General features: G+C 41.6%; 1 protein-coding gene across 1 annotated transcript in view; it reads left to right on the top strand.

Annotated features, from left to right (window-relative positions):
- Positions 1–21,463, top strand: part of FGGY (FGGY carbohydrate kinase domain containing) — a 417,095-nt gene that overhangs the window by 376,294 nt on the left and 19,338 nt on the right. Inside the window, exon 15 of the mRNA XM_055083910.1 lies at positions 15,487–15,548. Within this exon, the coding sequence (XP_054939885.1) occupies positions 15,487–15,548 (62 nt within the window). The remainder of the gene's footprint in view (positions 1–15,486; positions 15,549–21,463) is intronic.

Consider the following 21,463-nt stretch of genomic DNA (forward strand, 5'->3'; position numbering starts at 1 on the left):
GACGCGCAGGCTCAGCGGCCATGGCTCACGGGCCCAGCCGCTCCGCGGCATGTGGGACCTTCCCGGACTGGGGCATGAACCCGTGTCCGCTGAATCGGCAGGCGGACTCTCAACCACTGCGCCACCAGGAAAGCCCAACCCCACATTTCTAACCCTACAAAAGCTCCTACAACTTTTATTCCCTAAGCCCCTGTTCTGCTCATTTTTCATCTTCTTTCCTCCCATTAACCAGAAGCATCAGCTGGCATCCCGTGTTGAATGGTTCCTTCATTCCATGCTCCTATCACTCCCCTGCCCAGGCAGCATGTTACATGTAGCACAGGATTAGGAAGTGCTGTCTTCAAATAGCAGCACTCGAGAAAACATTCCAAGAGCCTGTGTAATCCTGGGGTACAGATGGGTATAATAATTATAAAAATAAAAATAACAAATTTTTAAGCTATTACTTGTGCCAGGCACTAAATTAGATGGTTTGCATGCCTTTTCTCTTATCTTTCTAACTCTATGAGTAATTATTTCTATTTTTTTACAGATGAGTAAACTGAGGCATAAAGAGGTTATTAAATTGCCTAAGCCATTCAGTTAGAAGAGCCAAGGTTCTGATCTAGGCAATCCAGAGCCCATGATCTTAACCATGTGACATCTGACAATAAAAAACAGGTTGACATGACAGTTAGGAAATACTAAAAAGTACAACTGAGGGAGATCCCAGAGTTACTTTATACAGGTATCCTACCCCTGATATATTCATTCAATCATTCATTCATTCATTCATTCATTGATCCATCTACTCATTGGTTCTTTCATTCTCTTAACACTATTTATTGAAAAGTCACATTATATCAATTGCTGGGAATACTGATTAAAATTAATGACCTCTATCCTCTGAGCTCTCCCCGTCTAGTGAAAGAGGCATACAAGTAAACAGATATTTAGCCTACTGTGTGCTAAGTGCTAAGATAGAGGGAAACCAGGGAGCTTTGGGAACACACAAAAAAGATTATAAACCAACTTAAAAGAACACTACGATGATTTATCCTGGACTTGCCTTCCATGCTTTCCCCTCACTCTGTCTGACCTCTGCTCCCTCCTTCCTTCCCAGTTTCCCTCCAGCCTTCCTCATGCTTTTGGTGCTTTGGTGCCATCTTTGGCCTCCCCAACTCCTGGTTTCAGACTCAACCTCTCTGCTTGGCTTTTTCCTCCTGATGTTGGTTCGAAATGCATTCTGGCTTAGTTAGCCAAAGGCACTTCTGCACCATAAACCAGTCTGAGGCCGGCCCCAAAGGCTAGACCAGCGTGTGCATGCCCTACTTCTAATGTGGCTCTAGTCTAGGAGAGTTGGAGATCCAAAACAGGGAGCTTTAAGGAGTATGGAGGGCAGGATAGATGGATAGATACCCTGTGTTTTAGATAATTTGTTTATTTATCAGCCTAAACACAGAGAAATTGATTAGTGACTACCCAACATATCTTGAAGCTCAGTCATTATGTCCTGCATGTCCCACATCACTTTTTCATTACCCTGTAATATATTGGTCTCTGTGCAGTAGTGGAATTTTTGGTTTTGCATCAGAGTAAAATAAAATAAACCCATCACACTTGGAACATAAGGAAATGTTAATACCATCACATTTTGATTCTCTGCTTCCAATTATGGTTCCCGATCTGTTGGCCAAAGAATCTTCCCAATACAAAATTAACGTTGAAGCAGGAAGTGTTAAGTTTCCAAGGTGTTCAGACCCTGAGAGCTTTCAAGATGTTGCGTTTTCTCCAGTTGCAGTCTCCTCTTGGCCCACTCCATCCTGAACAAGGTTTCTCCCCTGCAGTCATAAATGAAGCATATCCTGGCTAAAGAATTTTGTGGATTAGAGGCACCAATTGAATTTGGCAACTAAAAGAGAATTAGTGGTGATTCCTATTGATCGATGTGTTTGATTTAATAGATGAGGGACTCACCCCTATATATGGAAGAAATCAGAGTCAGAAGAGGTATATGGATTGAAAGAGAAAGAAGGGATTGAGATTCTGGAAATAACCATGAGGTGGAGGGGTGGGCGGCATTTGATAGGAATGATGGGCCAAGCGAGAGAATTGGATTAATGGGCAATTGAAATCAGAAAGTGGCAATTAGAATATTGGAAACACTTTGAAAACACAAGACTCAAGCATTGGATGGGTCTTGTAAACAGATGCTGAAGTCTTACATTATGATGACAAACCTCCAGATGGATAGGGAGACTCAGATCTAAGCCTTAGCCTCATTTAACAGCAGCAAGAGGCTGATGATGACAGCACTGAGATGCAGGGGAGCTTAGTATGATTATAGCTCTATCATTAGGTGGCATAAACTTCAGAGTGAATTGTTTTGCTTGCACATGGAGGAGTAATCATCTGGAAATGATAATAAGGAGCCATGAGCATATTGACACCCACCACCTTCCCCAGCCCACCTACCCCACCAACCTGAAACATATACCCAAGTAATACATGTTAACTCTTACTTTTAATGAAGTTTCTGGGAAAATAAGCTTTGTTTCAGTTGATGGGTAAATAGTAGTAGTAGTAGTAACAACAACTATAGTTTTAATCATTTATTCCATAACAATAGATCTATAAAACAGGTATTAAGATTCCCATTTTTAAAATTGAGACTCAGAGTGTTAAGTGGCAGAGCTAGAATTTGAATTATGGTCTCTATATCACCAAAGCCTTTGTCCCACAGCGAATGGTTAGGAATAGAATTCCCAAACTGTGTGTCTCCTCATCTTTCAACTGGGGATATGAAGTAGGTAAAGTGTTCAGTACAATACTGGGCCGTAGTAAGTACTCAATAAATGTTAGCTGCCATTATTTTTGTTGTTGTTGAGTTGTTATTAGTATTATTTTTATAGCTCACTGCATTACCTTATATTCTCAGCCAGAAATATTAGTAGGACCATTTCTTTTTCAGTCAATAACAGATTATTAGATGGGTGATAGCTTGCAGTTTTGAAGTCTATAATCTAATGCTTTTAGTAAGAAGCTTGATATTTTGGCTCTGAGAAAACCCATGAGAGTCAAGTCAAACTCATGTAAGTAAGATGAATAGTCGTTCAACTATTCATTTTAGAACCCAACCCCTTAGCAGTCAGGCCATGTATTAGGACCGCACTTCAAAATATCACAGTGGTGGGTAGCCTTACCTATTGTGGAACCTCTCCCCTCTGCCATGCTCGCATGACTGAGTTGGAATGAAGCTGTACCTTGCTGGGGAAACACGGTGGGTATATTCCCTCTTAGAGTGAACCTAGTTTAAAAAAAAAAAAAGAAAACCCTAATAAAATATACCATTGGGGGTAACTGGTTCATTTGTCAACTGAGAGTTAATCAAAAAAAGACATGTACATGGAACCAACAGATTGCAGAGCTGGCAAAGACTTCAGAAATAATCTAATCCAACCCCTTTATTTTGCTGATAAGGAAAGTGAGTCCCAGGAAGGGGAAGGGTCTTACTCAAGGTCATACAGCTGGCAGTAATTTTGTTTGCTTCAAAAATTAATATGAACAATCTTTCCATACATCACTGAATCCATCTTCCTGCCTTTGTAAGCACAATGTCATGACTATAATTGAATTTATCTTTGATGGTGGAGAAAGCAAGCTTTCAGGGTTTTACAGGGCCCTAAAGTCATCAGAGCAAGATAAATTGTCATGAACTGATGCTGAAGATCTGCCTATTGGCTGTGAGCTCCTCAAGGATTAGGCCTGGTTTTATTCATGAGTTAAAGCAAGTTTCAAATCCTAGCTAAGCCATTTACTAGCTTAGGAAAGTCACTTAACCTCTCTGAGCCTCTGTTTCCTCATTATAAATTTAGATAATAAGACCTTCGTTACAGAATGTTTGTTAGCATCAAATGAGGCAACATATAGATACACAGTGCCTCACCAAAATAGACATTTAATAAGCGTACACTTTCAACTAACCTTTAGCTAATGTCCTGCTAAAAGCTATGGACACATCAATGAATAAGAAAGCCAAGGACCCTGATTTCACAGAGCTTAGGTTCATGAGGGAGGAGTGGAGGTGAGAGCCAAAGGAAGAAGTAGACAGTAACCAAGGATGCAGATAAATTAATATAATTTCAGGCCATGCTAAGAAGGGTTATGAAGACAAGAAAATAGGATCATGTGGTAGAGGGTGTTCAGAAGTAGACTGTTTCAGCCAAGAGTGGCCCAAGTCAGTCTCTTTGAGATTATATTTGAAGAGGACCTAAGTCATATGAAAAAGGCAGACAGTCTAAGATCCAGAATCGCACTCCTGAAAAAGGCAGGAAGGCCCCCAGCAGGGGCAAACTTGCCACGTTCAGTCAACAACACCATAGCCACTGCGTTTGCAGCACAGCCAGCACAGTGAGCAAGACCTGAGGTGAGGCTGGAGACATCCACCCAAGTTCGACCTTGTAGTTCTAGGCCATCTTACGAAATGTGAATTTCCTTCAAAAAGCATCCATTGCAGCTTTCAGAAGCGAGGAGAGCTATGATATATCAAAAAAAAAAAATAAATATTTGACCTCTGTCCTTGACCTGGCACACAGCTTCTAAACCCCTGGGAACCTGGAGTGAAGAGTGTCTTTTGTATACTAATGAGATGACTGGGGACCCCTAGATAACCATCAACACAGGGGTTGGTCACCAGCAAGGCCAAGGCATGATCAGAGGGTTGGAACTTTGAGCCTCACTTCCTGACCTCCAAGTAGGGGAGGGGACTGGAGACTCAGCTAATCACCAATGGCTAATGATTTACTGAATTGTACCTATGTAAATGAAACCTCCATAAAAACCCCTAAACAACAAGGTTTGGAGAGCGTCACGTGGTGTGCCCCAGAGAAAGCATGGAAGCTCTGCCCACCTCCCACCCACCTCCATTATACCTTGCCCTATGCATCTCTTCCATTTGGCTGTCCCAGAGTTGTATCTTTTATAATAAACTGGGCATAGCAAGTGAACCATTCTCCTGAGTTCTGTGAGCCATTCTAGCAAACCTGAGGTGGAAGGGCAGGTCCTGGGAACCCCCAATTTATAGCTGGTCAGTCAGAAGTACAGGAGGCCCAGTGACTTGTAACTGGCATCTGAAGTGGGGGCAGTCTTGTAGGACTGAGCCCTTCGCCTCAAGTGACACTAACTCCGGGTAGTTAGTGTCAGAATTGAACTGAATTGTAGGACACCACTTGGTGTCTGCAGAGTTGGAGAATTGATTGGTGTGAGGAACCCACATATTTGGTGTCAGAAATATTGTGGGTAAAAACAGCTCAGAGAAACAAAATCTAATTTACTTCATTCGATGATCCATCCAACAAATTTTTTTTTTTTTTGGCTGTGCCGTGTGGCAGGTGGGATCTTATAGTTCCCCAACCAGGGGTCGAACCCGTGCTCCCTGCATTGGGAGTGCAAAGTCGTAACCACTGGACCACCAGGGAAGTCCCATCCAACAAATACTTATAGATGACCTGTTCTGGCCAGGCACAGTTCTTAGTGCAATGAATGAATCAAATAAAAACCCCTGGCCACATGGAGCTTGCATGCTAATGGAATAATAAATATGTAAAGTTTATGGAGCATTTACTGTGTGCTGCACTATTCTAAGTGCTTTGCCTGAAATAACTCACGTGGTCCTAAAACAGTCCTACTAGAGGCATACTGTTCTTATCCCCATTTTTAGATGAGGAAACAGGCATAAAGAAGTTAAGTCATTTGTCCATGATAATGCAGCAAGTGGTAAAGCCTGACTTCAAACTCTGGCAGTTCGTGATAGTCGGAGTGTCTTTCTGAAAAATCACTCTGACTGGTCCTCACTGTTGTTAGGGTACCAGTTAGGATGTTGGTCAGAGATTGGGATACTTGAATTTTCAACAAAGCTGTGAGTAGATACTATTATTTCCACTTTATAGATGGGAACACTGAGGCTTAGTTCACACATCTGGTAAGTAGCAGGGCCCAGATATGATCCCAGGCCTATTTATCTCTACAACCTAACACCTTTCCACTAGCATCTCCATTTCCTGCAAAATTGGAGAGCGCCACACCCCTACCCCTCCTTTATGTTCAAGAGACTAATCCAAGGTGTATTTTAGAGTGAATATTGGAGAAATAGGCCTTTGAAAATTTTTACTTCCATTTTGTAGGCATTCTATAGTGGAAAATAAAATATAAATATACCAACACGTGCTTATAACATACACAGTGTTTTTTCTTTTACGTTCTTTTAAATTGAGATACAGTGTACATAAAGTGAAATTCACAGATCTTAAGTGTACAGTTTGATGAAGTTTGATAAATGTGTACACCCATGTAATCAACACCCTAATAAATAAGATATATGTATGTGTGTGGATGTGGATGCGTAGGTAGGTACGTAGATTGATACCATGTATTTAAAATTATAAATGAGGTGTGAGTCTTCATGTCATGATTAGTAATGAAGACCTACCCGACTCTTTCCTTTCTCTAACCACTTCCTGCTTCTCAATTGACATTGTTGTCATGGAGGTTACACAGAGTACCAGGTGCAGGTCAAACGATGACTGTGTCAAAAGAAAAACAGAACAAAACACAACAAATAGCAGAACAACTAGCCATTTCTTAATGCTTGCTGGAGGAAAATCACATTGCTATACTTTGTTTTTCTACGGAGGGATCATGTGCCTCAGCCCACACATTAACACGTGAACTTGTTGTTCCAGTAAAATGAGTCAGAGCTCCTCAAGAAGGCAGATTCATGTATTTCAGAACTATGTGTCAGCATCTCTGAAAAAAGGTACAGTGTACTGTATTGGTGTGTCTCACACACGCACACACACTCATTCTCGCCCAAGGAGATGGCACAGCTAATAAGCAGCAGAAGTGTGATTTGAATGCAAGCCCAGGGAACACAAGCATCAGCCTTTTTGCATTGCAGAGAGGACAGGAGTGCTGGGTCTGAGTGTAGGGTTAAGCAAAGTCCTGGAGTCGGAATTCTGGCTTTACTGCATATTCGCTTTCTGACCTTGGGCAAATTCCTCATACTCTGTTTACTTCTTGGTTGATAAAGTGGGGATGGATGATGATATCTGTGTCATAAAGTCGTTTTGAGAATTTAAAGGGTCATGTACATAAAGCAGTTCGTGCAGTGCACAGCACAGAGTAAGCACCTGCAAAATGTTGGCTAAACCAGTAACCTAGCAACGGCCATGGAAGTTGGTTGTTGGGCCCAATCGATGCCTTGTTTTTTGGATCATGTACTCCATCAATTAAAAAAATTTTGAGCTTACATGCTAAATACATGCAAACTTATTTACGAAAAAGCATATACATATTCTACTGTGCTTGTAGATTATTTACACTATAAAACAGCTGAAATATAGATGAAATAAAATGTTATTTTATAGTGAGGTCATCATACTAACATCATGCAGTATCTAAAGGTACACTGTTTATGGCTAGGTGAGTTTTTAATGATTTTTTTAAATGATTATTGATGATTTCTAAAAGATTTTGAATATGTCTCTGTATTTATAGCTCAAACAGTATTCTTTGTTTTTCTTCTTTTTAATTGACATATAGTTGCTTTACTATATTATATTAGTTTCAAGTGTACAGCATAGTGATTCAGTATTTTTACAGATGATACTCCATTAAAAGTTATTACAAGGTAATGGCTGTGCTTCCCTGTGCTGTACAATACATGCTTGTTGCTTATCTATTTTATATATGGTAGTTTATTTCTCTTAATCGCCTACCCCCATCTTGCCCCTCCTCCCTTCCCTCTCCCCACTGGTACTCACTAGTTTGTTCTCTATATCTGTGAGTCCGTCTCTGTTTTACATATACATTCATTTGTATTATTTTTTAGATTCCACATATAAGTGATATCATAGAGTATTTGTCTTTCTCTATCTGACTTATTTCACTAAACATAATATTCTCTAGGTCCATCTACATTGCTGCAAATGGCACAATTGCAGTCTTTTTTTATGGCTGAGTAATATTCCAGTGTGTGTGTGTATGTGTGTGTGTGTGTGTGTGTGTGTGTGTATAAAACATCTTCTTTATCCATTCATCTGATGATAGACAACAAACAGTGTTCTTGATAATTTTGATTTTTTTCCCAATTCTTGTCTTATCTGACTAGATCTTCATTGTTTTTACCTTATAATACGAAGAGCTATCACCAAGTTAGTAAAAATATCATCATTTTTTTGTTTCCTTGAATCTGAATTGTCACCATTGCCTTTAACCCATTGGTTGAATCTCTCTCAGCTGCTTGCCCATTTTGTGAGGGTTTATTTAAATAAAATTAGATTAATACCTAGAAACCTACCAACCTGGAACATGTAAATGATGATATGTAGCAAAGCCCTGGAAGCTGGGGACATGGAATGGAGTGCCATGCTGTCATCCCTGGTGTTGTAGAGCTCTCACCCTTCCCTTAGGACACCTCACACATCTTACTCACTCATGACCGACGTGTGGACCAACTGATGGATCTGGTGACAATCTGCATACTAAACTTGAATTAATTTCTTTAGACTGAAAGTCATATAAATGGCACTTCCAATATTTTCTTCTGGAATCTTAACAGATCATCTCCAGCACTCCTTGGAGCACACGTATCCCATTTTAGAAACACCGTTAGATGATCTTCCATTGCCTCTGTCGTGAAAGTCATCACCCTTTCACTCAGCACCTCAGCAAACATTAACCAAGCAGCTGTAAGTGCTAGGACCGCGTTAGGCATGAGACCCTCAGTAACACGGTTCCTACCTTCAGGGAGTTCACAGTATAGGTCCCACCAGGCCAGGTCCTGGTTATTCTTCCCTGTAGACCGTGACTCTGGACATGGCCAAGCTTGCAGTGAGTGCCCTTTTGGTGCCTTGGTCTAGACTGCCTGCCAGCCTTCCCAAAGTCTTAAGGCCATTGTTCCCCTTCCACTGGGTGGGAGAGAAGGTATCAGATCGCCTGCTCCCCAAATGGCCAACATTCCTGTGTCTGCCACTCGTGGAATCCCCATCTTCTCCACGGGTGAAGAGCTCCGTTCTTTCTTGAACCTAACTTCCCTGGGTCCCTCACCCAGTGTAGCCTAAAGCCCCTTGGTGGCTCCCAAGCCAGGATGTTAACACGTGAGAACTGGGAGAGTCTTGTGCCCACACAGGCCTGGCGTCTGCCAGCGCTGCCCCCAGGGACGTGGTGAGCAGCGTGTGCGGACTGGTATCTCGGCCTTGACACGGCAGCAAAGGGTCAAACCCCGTGAATGCAGCCTTTCATGGCCTTGCTACAGGGCTCCTATTTTTTCCTACAGAAACTCTTACACTTGCTTTCAGAAGTGACAATCAAATGTGAACTTTCATGGTTTATTTATAGCTCGGCCTTATAGAGAGAAAGAAAAGAAGTGATTAAAAGGCGATTTTACCAAATATTTTGTTTTTAAAAGCTTTCATTGTGTGGGCAAAAAGGAAAGAGAAAAGTCCCTGTCTTCGCTGTGCCGTCTAGACTCCCAAAGAGGGTAGTGTGCTACAAATCCAGATTGTCCGACTCCTGCCTGCTGACAAAAAGTATGAATTTTGAGGCCAACTTCAAATAAACCCTTTGAACAGAAATATATTGTGGGGGGTGACTATATTTAGCACATGTCAGCATTTCCATAGTAAATTCATATTGTTGTGCTATGGTAATTTCCAGATTTACTGCAGCCAGTGGGTTCATGAGGTTTCAGTTTTATGTTAATTATTTGGAGAAATGGGAAAACTCAGCAGTGCTATTTCTGATAACAGCACTGATTCTCTGGGCCTTCTCCATATTGTGTCAAATACCCTTAGTGAGCCCTGTGTCCCAGGAGAGAGGGGAGTGAGCACAAGTCATTTTGCCTGCCTTTAGAAGCATAATTTTTGTTTAATATAAATTTATTTATTTTATGTTTGGCTGCATCGGGGCTTCATTGCTATGCATGGGCTTTCTCTAGTTGCAGCGAGTGGGGGCTGCTCTTTGTTGTGGTGCGCGGGCTTCTCATGGCGGTGGCTTCTCTTGTTGCGGAGCACGGGCTCTAGGTGCGCGGGCTTCAGTAGTTGTGGCACATGGGCTTCAGTAGTTGTGGCTCGCGGGCTCTAGAGAGCAGGCTCAGTAGTTGTGGCGCACGGGCTTAGTTGCTCCGTGGCACGTGGGATCTTCCCGGACCAGGGCTTGAACTCCTGTCCCCTGCATTGGCAGGCGGATTCTTAACCACTGAGCCACCAGGGAAGCCCATAACTTTTTTTTTAGAGTTCAGTACAGTTTTATTTTCCTTCAAATGATCAAATCCCTATATGCCGCTATATAAAGTTTAGAAGACAAAAAAAAAAACAAGTTAACAATAGAAAAAGCTATCACCCATGCTCTTGAACCTGTTAATATTTTAATATATTTTCTTCCATTGTTTATTATGCATGTGTAACACAGTTTCTGAGATAGAATTGAAAAACAACTGTATTTTTTTGCTCTCACTGTCCCTTTACACTTGTGCAGTAGAGCTAGTTTCTCTCTGCCCTGATTAAAAATTCTGTTAGTTCCATTACTTTCTTAGGTAAGTAGAAAGTCACTTAGATAATACAAGTTTTATAGTCCCTTGAAGTCATGAGACATAACCAAAATTCCAACATTAGACTACCGAGGAATATATAATAATCACCACTTCATTTTTTATCCAAAGGTAAGACAACTCCTCACTCCTCCAGCTGGGACTGTTGCAAATGTGAGGAGTTGGCTGTGATCAGATTCTTCTTTTTACCTCATTCACTTTCTCTCCAGTATATATTAGCTTTTTTCTTGTTCTTCTGAGGTGGGTTGGAAGGTGTAAGGGAAGAGAGCTCAGGGGTGTAGGAAAGTTCTTATCTTTTTTTTTTTTTTTTTTTTTTTTTTTTTTTTTTTGCGGTACGCGGGCGTCTCACTGTTGTGGCCTCTCCCATTGCACGAACCCGTGTCCCCTGCATCGGCAGGCGGACTCTCAACCACTGCACCACCAGGGAAGCCCCACAGTTCTTATCTTGATCAGCATTGTGATAAATGGACTTCATGATAAGTTTAATAGGTGTTTACAGCTAGGCTCCATTGTAGATTTTTGGGGGGAGACTTTCCACTTCTGGAAACCTCTCACTGTATCCTGTCCTTGTCCGTCTCTATTCTAGTAGACTGCTTGCTCTTTTAATTCCTTAAAAATCCAGTAGAGGACTTCCTTCGTGGCGCAGTGGTTAAGAATCCGCCTGCCAATGCAGAGGACATGGGTTCGAGCCCTGGTCCGGGAAGATCCCACCTGCCGTGGAGCAGCTAAGCCCGCGCGCCGCAACTACTGAGCCTGCGCTCTAGAGACCGCGAGCCACAACTACTGAGCCCACGTGCCACAACTACTGAAGCCTGTGTGCCTAGAGCCCGTGCTCTGCCACAAGAGAAGCCACCGCGATGAGAAGCCCACGCACTGCAATGAAGAGTAGCCCCCGCTCACCGCAACTAGAGAAAGCCCGCGAGCAGCAGCGAAGACCCAACGCAGCCAAAAATAAATAAATAAATTTATTAAAAAAAAAAAAATCCAGTAGTTTGCCTCAAGCTTCTTTATGCAGGCTCCCTGTGCCTCATTAGGTGGCCATACTGGACAGGATCTAAGGCAACCCAGGAAGCCCTCTCACCTGTGGCCACCTCAAGTTCATGGGAAACAGTCATGCCTTTTGGAGTCTGACACATTCTGGCAGTGCTGGCTGATCCCAGGGCAACACTCCTTCACTGCTACACTGAAGCTGCCAGTCAGCGCTTCTTCTCCAGACAGGAGCCACACTCAACCCACCGTGTCCCACACCCTCAGGGATACACATCCAGATCCCTGTGGCGTCAGAGAAGCCATACTCTCACCTCTCCCCTAGAAGGCCTGATGCTCAGTCAACACACAGCTGTCTCCTAAAAAATCCATCTCTTTTTCTGACCTTCCACATGGATGAAAGGTTTGAGTTGATTTATGGGTCCTCAACTACCCTTTTTTTCAAATTCTTCAGGGTGGTCTGTTTCCAGCTCACTTTGGTATCTCGTATCTGTCAACTTTAGATCTCAGACAAAACTTCCATTTTAGCATTCTTTCACGTGTACGGTCCTTAAGTTCATTTATCCCGTAGACAATTCGCTGAGCACATACGATACACCAGATGCTGAGTTTGGCAGTAGAAACAATTATAACAGTTCCTGCCTTAAGGAGCAGGAGTCTAGTTGGGGCAGCTGATGTGCTAACAAAAAATTGTGGTGCCATATCATAAATGCTATGATAGATGTGGAAGCACAAGTTTCTGGGGGAGCAAGTAACTCATTCTAGGTGGGAGGCAGGGTAGTGAGGATGAGTCAGGAAAAACCTTCTGTGGAATCAACACCTGAGCTAAGTTTAACATTTACATCTGTACTTTTCTGAGAAACAAAATAACCTCTTTTTAAACCTTTGAAATTTCCACCACTGTTATTTCTCAATAATTTATTTTAAAAATAAGCAAAAGTAGCGTGAAGAAAGGAAAGAAGAATTCCCTGCTATCTGCCCTGTGTCCGCACATCTGTTACAGTGGGAAGGAAAGTGACATTTATGGAGCTCTTTCTCTAATACAAGTTTCCTGGATCCCACCCATGAAGGCAGTCCTGGAATGTCGGCTCCAGTCTGAAGCCTAAGCACAACCCGAGGAGTATTCCCCTAGGGAATTTTCAAGCTTCAGAGGAGGCAGGAGGAGGCGGGGTCCTCCCTAAAACAGGCAGAGCAGAGCACCGCTATGAAGGAAGAAGCAATCCCAAAACAAGAGAACCAGTGGCAAAGTTGGCAATGGGGATGGCTGAGACCATCTCAGCAAGACATGGGGATTACTTTAAGGGAATCAGAACTTAATTTATGAAGGAAAATGTTATGACATATGTTGGGGTGAGCAGAACTCTTAAAATATTCTTGTTAAGTGGAACGGCAGTGACCACACTAAGATGTTTTGGCTGTTTTGCAGAATGGCCCCAGTCTGACCTTCGTTGGTTCTTACCCTTTCACCTTGATTCCCTTTTCAATAATTTTTCAAATCTCCTCCTTAATAAGGCTACCATTTCTTTCTGCTGTCAGTGTGCTTGCTACTCTCAGCATCTCTGATCTCCCAAACAGCACTTTTAAATCCACTGGGGGCTAGGAAACCAGATAACCAGTTCAGAATGTCCGTGGCATCCTTGGGGAAGAGTTGGTAGGACATCCTTGCCAGATTGGAAATATGTGTAAGTGATTAGCAGATGAAAAAGTATCAAGTTTCTTAATCCTTGAATAACTATTGAAAAGAAGTTTATCTGCTTCTAGCATAGTATTTGTCACACTCTATTTTGATCACAGTAAATGTCTTTTCCATTCTGTGGTGAGCTCTTTGATGAAAGGACCCATTCATTCTTCATCTCTGTATTCCATATATATTGGATGCTGTGCTTGGCACGTAGAAGGGGCTCAATACATTTTATGAATATTCTAGGTACTGAGATTAAGCAGCAAATAGACAAAGCTCCCAGACTGTGTAGCTTACGTTCTGGTTAGAACAAGGAATGGAGAGGGAGAGATGGAACACATAAACCAATAAGTACACGGATTGTCAAAAAGGAATTAGTGATAAATAATAAATATATTATTTATGTAATTATATAATTAAATATATATGTATATGTGTGTGTATATATGTATATATAAATATATTATGTATAAAATTATATAATTAAATATATGTGTGTGTGTGTGTATATATATATATAAATATAAATATAAATAAATCATAAGTAAGGTGGTAAGGATGGGCAAGGAAACACTTGGATACGTTTTGAAGGTACCCAGGGCCTTTCACATTCTGTGTGGTAGTCAGCTTTTTACATTTCTTTCCTCCTCTGCTCGTGTGTGAGTTTCTCCAGGGCAAAGAGTATATCTTATGCAAATCTGTATCCCTAGCACAGTGTCTGTACATATTGAGTAATTAATATGTAGAGAGAGTAAAAAGTTGTACATATGTGACCTCAGAATGACTACATCCTTTACAATAAGAGTTCAGTAGCTGTTCCTAAGACAGGACCTATTCTGAGGAGCTTTGTCATGCTGTTGCTTGCAATCTCCCCAGGTAAGTCTTTGGAATTCAAAGTTTGGGTTTACTCCATTCCCCCTAACCTTCCCATAAACTTAATAGCATTGGGAGACTGCCCAAGGAAACTTGACCTTTCCATTCATATAATGGAGCCAACACAATCTATGGTTGATCTTGCTGCTATTCACTCTGTGTCCTCTAAGACACTGCAACTTGCTGACTGCCCACTAAACAGCATTGTAAAGACAAGAAAGTCCTGAGGTCAAGTCCATTAGACTCAGCCCAGAGGTCTCACATCTATATATGCACAGTTGCAGAGACTACTGGAAAAAGAACTAAAGTTAAATGAAGAGGTCTTAAATATTCTATCTTAAAGTACAGGTGCAAAGTGGCTTCTGTTCAGTTACTGGTGTTGTGAGTTAAGCAGACAACATGCTCAGTGGCTGATTATGTTGCCTTCTCAAGCCCTCAGGTCCAGGTAATGCAAAGGGGAAATAATTCCTTCCCACCACACCCTGCAAGCCATAATAAAAGTGCTTTGCCTTCCAGGTTGTTTATTCCCTGGAGGTCTCAATAGGCAACATTTTTTTTTTTTTTTTTTTTCCGGTACGCGGGCCTCTCCCGTTGCGGAGCACAGGCTCCGGGCGCGCAGGCTCCGGACGCGCAGGCCCAGCAGCCATGGCTCACAGCCGCTCCGCGGCATGTGGGATCCTCCCGGACCGGGGTACGAACCCGTGTCCCCTGCATCGGCAGGCGGACTCTCAACCACTGCGCCACCAGGGAAGCCCTAGGCAACAATTTATTAAGCCCAGGCTGTGTGGTCATAGATGTAACCTTTAATGTTCACTGGATTTTAATCTTATCACCAGAGAAAGTAAGTTGAAAAAAAAAAAAAAAAAAAGGACTCACTGAATCTCTTAAGGGAAGTAAATTCTAATTAGAATGTTCTTGCTGGGACTTACCTGGTGGCTCAGTGGTTAAGAATCCACCTGCCAACGCAGGGGACACGGGTTCAAGCCCTAGTCCGGGAAGATCCCACATGCTGCGGAGCAACTAAGCCCGTGTGCCACAACTACTGAGCCTGCGCTCTAGAGCCCGGGAGCCACAACTACTGAGTCGGCGTGCCACAACTAGTGAAGCCTGTGCACCTACAGCCCGTGCTCCACAACAAAGGGAAGCCACCGCAGAGAAGTCCGCGCACCTCAAGGAAGAGTAGCCCCCGCTCGCCACAACTAGAGAAAGCCCGCGCCCAGCAACGAAGACCCAATGCAGCCAAAAATAAATAAATAAATTTACTAAAAAAAAAAAAAAAGAATGTTCTTGCCTGTGACAAGCCTCACATTGGTATTAACTTTCCAACTTAGTTCTGTGTGTTCTGTTTTCCATTTGACAGGAGGCAATGGCAAGAATGAGCAAAGTTGGGAAAGTTGTGTTTCCTAGACGTGAGGATAAAAGGTAAGTTTATATGTTTTCTCTGCACAGTGTTGAGGAATGAGGACAACAGACACATGCAACTTTAGAGCCGGAATAAACCACAGGGGTCAGCAAGCCAGGCCTTTCATTTAATAGTTGATAAAACTAAGTCTCAGAGAGGTAAAGTCACTTTCAATTCCCCAAGATCACAGAGCTAGATAGGGCCAGACCTGGAGGTCAAATCCAAACTTTTGAACTCTCAAACCAATGTTTTTTTTCCCTAGGTCATTAGCAGTAAATCTGGTCTCCTCTGTTCTAAAATGGGGATCTCTTATGTCTTCCACACGGTAGCATCTGTCTGTTCCTCCACCCTTTGCATCATGTGACTTTGAGGGCTACAACATGACTTTTATTTTAAATATAAGTATAGTTAATTTACAAGATCCTGTTAGTTTCAGGTATACAGCACAGTGATTTTATATATATATATATATATATATAGAGAGAGAGAGAGATTCTTCAGATTCTCTTCCTTTATAGGTTATTATAAAATATTGAGTATAGTTCCCTATACTATACAGTACATCAGCATAACTTAGATTAATGTTTTAACCCCAATTCACAAACACTAATTTATTGAGTGCCTGCTATCTTCAAGGCATTATGCTCTTTGGCATCTAGGCAGGATTTAGAAGGGAATAAGACAGTCTTATTTATGCAGTGGATCATTTCAAGCCAAAGGGATATGTTATATAATAGAAGTATTACCAGGTGACAAAGTAACCCAAAACAGAAAAGAATTTGACCCTGTAGGAGTGAGGCAAAGCTTTTGAGAGGACGTTAGGTCTAGCTGACTTTAAATGCTTAAAAGAAGTTGTCAGGCCAAAACCGAAAAGCACTTTGTCAGCAGAGGGATAACACAGGCAAAATTATAAAGGTGGCAAACAGCATCGTATATTCAGGAAACTATCAACAACTCATAATTCTGAAATGCAAAGTATGAGATGGGAGATGGCAGGGAGTGAAATTGGGTGTTGGGGGGAACAGAGGGGGTCCTCTCATAATGAGCTTTGAGGCCGTGCTAAGGACCTCAGACTTCATCCTACTGGTGAAATGGAGATACTGAATTTTAGGAAGTGGTGGGACCTGGTCAGATGCAGATATTAGAAAAATCCTCTTAGAGGATACGTTAGAGGGCCTAAGGGTAAGAGAGACCAGATGAAAAGTTTTTCAGCAATCCAGCTGAGAGAGGAAAAGGACCTATACTGAGTCACTGGTAGTGAGTTTAGAGATGAAGGAACAATTGTTCAAGTGGCTTTTATCATTTTAGGAAAGTATTTGAGGTTAAGACATAAAAGCACATTCTACCTTAATATAATGGACAGGCAAAGGTGCTGATCCCACCAACAGAGTGGAAATGTCCATGGAAAAAGCCATCCAGTATCTTTTTATTTTCTAAAAGAAAGTCTCCAAATGGAGTTGGGCTGTTAATCCTCTGAATATAAACCCCTCTCTAAATACCAGGGTGAGTGGAGCAGGCCCTTACATGGGGTAGCTCAGTGCAGGAACATGGAAAGAACTGAGTTCCCCGTAGCAGTGGGAGCCCTGGGCTAGCAGCATCCCTCTTTTGTTGAAATTAGAAACAGATTATTCTTCTCCATCTCTTCACTGACCCGCTGAAGACTCTTGAGGGAAGTCTGTTTTTAAGTTCTTTGAGTAGATTCCACGTGTTCTTTTGAAAAGAACCCTTGGCGGCTTGCTGTCAGCCGCTGTGAGAGAGGTACACACGATGCTCTAGCACCATCTGCAGGCGGCCTGAAGATTTGCAGGTGGAAAGAGCCAGTTTCCTTCTGAGCTACACTCAACATCTCCTTGACTCAAATCACGTTTTTGTCTGTATAGAGCACTTACTTAGGTCTGTGCCACACAGACCTAAGGATGGAAGGAAACATTTATATATCATATATCTGATAAAGGACTAATATCCATATACAGAGAACTCCTAAAACTCAATAACCAAAAAGCCAACGACCTAAATCAAAAATGGGCAAAGGACTTGAATAGACATTTCTCCAAAAATGATATACAGATGGTCAATAAGCACATGAAAAGATGCTCAACACCACTAATCATTAGGGCAATACAAATCAAGACTACAATGAGATACCAATTTATACCCATTAGTATGGCTACTGTCAAAAAACCAGAAAATAACAAGTGTTGACAAGGATGTAGAAAAATTGGATCCCTTGCACACTGTTGGTGGGGTGTAAAATGGTGCAGCCACTGTGGAAAATAGTATGGTGGTACCTCAAAAGTGTAAGATAGAATTACCATAACCCAGAAATTCCACTTCTGAGTATGTGCCCAGAAGAACTGAAATCATGGTCTCAAAGAGATATTTATGCACCCGTGTTCATAGCAGCATTATTCACAGTAGCTAAAACATGGAAGCAACCCAAGTGTCCATTGACAGATGAATGGATAAAGAAAAAGTGGTATATGCATACAACAGAATATTATTCAACCTTAAAAAGGAAGGGAATTCTGAAATATGCTACAACACGGATGAACCTTGAGGATATTATGTTAGTGAAAAGAGCCAGTCACAAAATGACAAATATTGTATGATTCCACTTATATGAGGTACCTGGCGTAATCAAATTCATGGAGACAGAAAATAGAATGTTGGTTGCCAGGGGCTAGGCAGAAGGGGAGAATGGAGAGTTATTATTTAATGGGTGGAGTTTTAGTTTTGCAAGGTGAAAAGAGTTCTATGGATGGATGGTGGTGACGGCTGCACAATAATATGAATGTACTTAATGCCACTGAACTGTACACTTAAAAATGGCTAAAATGGTAAATTTCATGTTATGTATATTTTACCACAATTTTAAAAATTGGAAAATAAAAAGCACAGGGAAAGAAGCACCTTGGACCTCAGCTTCCCATGTATAAAAAAGGAAAAATATAGTCTCTCCATCTTTTGACATTTCAGGATAATAGAAGGATGTAAGAACATTAGCTCGCATTGTGTAAGCACTTGACAGTCCACATAATATTTCATATTCATGTTTAAAATTCAGTCACTCTGTGACATAGGTACTGTTATCATCCCTCTTACAGCAGGGAAACTGAGGCTCAAACCATTTAAAGAAGTTGCCCCAAATCACCTAGGCTTCTCCGCCTGGAAAGCCAATGCTTTTCCCACTGTACAAAGAATAAGGCCAATGAACAAAGTTGCTGCAAAGTTGTCAGTATTAAAATTAGAAATCTTCAAGTGTATGAGAAAGAGTACTGACCCAAGCTTCCTTCTAGAAGTTTCCCAAAGTCAGAAAATCCATCTCATATAGTGAAAAAATTGCTTGACATTAGATTGTCAGAGAGTAGCATTTGAAGAAGAAAATTGCTGTCCCCCAAATCATTCTATGATTAATAAATTTGGAGGCTCATAGAGTGGGTTTTAGTATAATCTACATATAGTGAGATTGATGGTAATATTGGAATGTTAATTTTTTAAGCAGTAACCATAACTAGCATTGATATCACTTGCTATGAGTCAGGCACTGTTCTAAGTGCTTCTCAAATACTACCTCATTTAGTTCACATAACAGTTCACATTACCTCTATTGAGGTAGGTCTTATAATTTTTCCCATTTACAAATAGGGACATTTAGGAACAAAGAGATTAAGTAAAATATCCATGGTCACACAGCTAGTAATGGGGCCAAGCTGAGATTCAAACCCAGGCCTCAGAGTCCACCTCTTAACCCTGTGTTTGGCCCCATCACCACTCTTAAGTTACCAGAATTCTTAAGATAGAAATGCTGGGCAGGGGTGTTCCTATTAATCTGTTTAGCTCTGCATGTTACAGGTAGAAGTCCCTGTGTGCATTCAGCGTTACTCTTACACTCTCTCTCCCCCAATTCCCAAGCTTGCACCAATGCTCCTTCACAAGGAATTCTTTTCAGAGTACCCCAGAATCTCCCAAGACATGCTAGACAGGTTTCATCAACCCCTTACCTTCTGTCAGCTCCTCCCAGCCAAGAGGAATAAGGGCCAAGCTGCCGTCTGCAAGTATAATTTGTCTTAGCTACTATTGTCCTTTTCAAGATTGTGATGCCAAGGTAGCTTCAGCCGCTCAGCCTTCTAACTCACCGCCAACACCAGTTCTAACAGGTCTTATCTGAAGACTCAGCTAGATAGTACAGGAGAAAAGGGTCCTCTGTGGGATGCCCGGAAGGCAGGGCACAGCTCCAGGAAAGGTGTTAGTCACATTCTCATGGGGTTTTACTCCCAGATAAAGGAGTCTGCAAAGGAAATGTAGGTGTGGAATGTGCAAAGGGTGATTAAAATATTCAGTCTCATCCCTGGTCAGGCTGTGACGTTAAACCAGTCACTAAACTGGTGGCAGGGGGGGTCGGGTAATCATATATGAAATACTTACTGAAGCTGGGAATGTGAAAGGCCCTGTGTCAAGCCTGGCACTTCCACTGTGTTATAGTGGAGGCTTTGAAGTCAGATAGCCCTGAGTTTGAATTCCAGCTCTGCCGAGTTTTAGCAATACTATTTTAGATTGGCCTCTTTGAGCAAATCTCAGCTCTAAAACCTTTACCTCTAAAATGGAGATGTAGGTTCACCCACGGAGGTTAAAGATAGTGAGTGTGAAACATGTGGCTCAGGATGCTGTCAGCATCCAAAAAATGGGAAGTGTCTGCAAAACTGTAACAGATAACACTTCTGTTCTTCTAAATGTCAGGGGAAGCGGCATAACAGTCTTGCTTGAGATTATCCAACATATTTATTTTTCTCCTGCAGATATTATGACAAGAAATATCAAGTATTCCTAAAGCTGGTTGAACACCAGAAGGAGTATGCATCCATCATGAAAGGGGACTGAACTGAGCTTGCATGGGCGGATGCCAGGTTTCATGTCATTGCATCAGGGGCCTCTGTCATTTCACCTTATATTTAAGACCCTTAGGTCTCATTTCATCATTTCATATTTTCTTTTTAATAAAGAAAACTGAGATGTGTGCAACCAGAACTAGAGTCTTCCATTTCACAATACCACCGTTATTTACTTGGTAGCTTCCACAGGCACCATCGTGGAGACAGAAACTTCACCAAGAGTCATAGGATCTCCTGTGGGACTAGAACTTGGGGATCATTCAATCCAGGAGAAACTGTCCTTGGTAACTGATTCAATGTCAGCCACTAAAGACTTACTTCAGGTAGGACATCTAATGTTTATTCTATAGGTGGCTAAAAACTTATTAACTTTTTATTTGGAAATAATTTCAAACTTACAGAAAAATTGCAAGAATAGGAATAATACAGGGAACACCCATGTACCTAACTTTTTACCTTTGAATAGTTATCCCGTCTGCTTTGTCATTTATATGTTCTCTCTCTCTATGTGGGTGTGTGTGTGTGTGTGTGTGTGTGTGTGTATATATATATATATATATATATATATATACATATGAATACATACACACACAAATTTTTATGACTCACTTGAGAGTAAATTTCAGTAGACTTAATATTTATCTAGCACTTTTATTTAATCTATTCATATTCCAGTTTTGTCAATAATTCAATAAGGTCTTTTATGGCGTTTTTCTCTCCTGAGTAGGATCCAGCTTAGACTCAGATACTGCATTTAACTGCAGAATTGTCATCTTGCAAACATCATTTTAAAATAGGTGCAGGCAGGGATCATCAACGGATCCAGGAGGAAATTTTTTTTTAACATCTTTATTGGGGTATAATTGCTGTACGATGGTGTGTTAGTTTCTGCTGTATAACAAAGTGAATCAGCTATACACATACATATATCCCCATATCTCCTCCCTCTTGGCGTCTCCCTCCCACCCTCCCTATCCCACCCCTCTAGGTGGTCACAAAGCACCTAGCTGATCTCCCTGTGCTATGTGGCTGCTTCCCACTAGCTA

The sequence above is a fragment of the Physeter macrocephalus genome, chromosome 4 (assembly GCF_002837175.3).
Source record: "Physeter macrocephalus isolate SW-GA chromosome 4, ASM283717v5, whole genome shotgun sequence".
Taxonomy (NCBI): Eukaryota; Metazoa; Chordata; class Mammalia; order Artiodactyla; family Physeteridae; genus Physeter; species Physeter macrocephalus.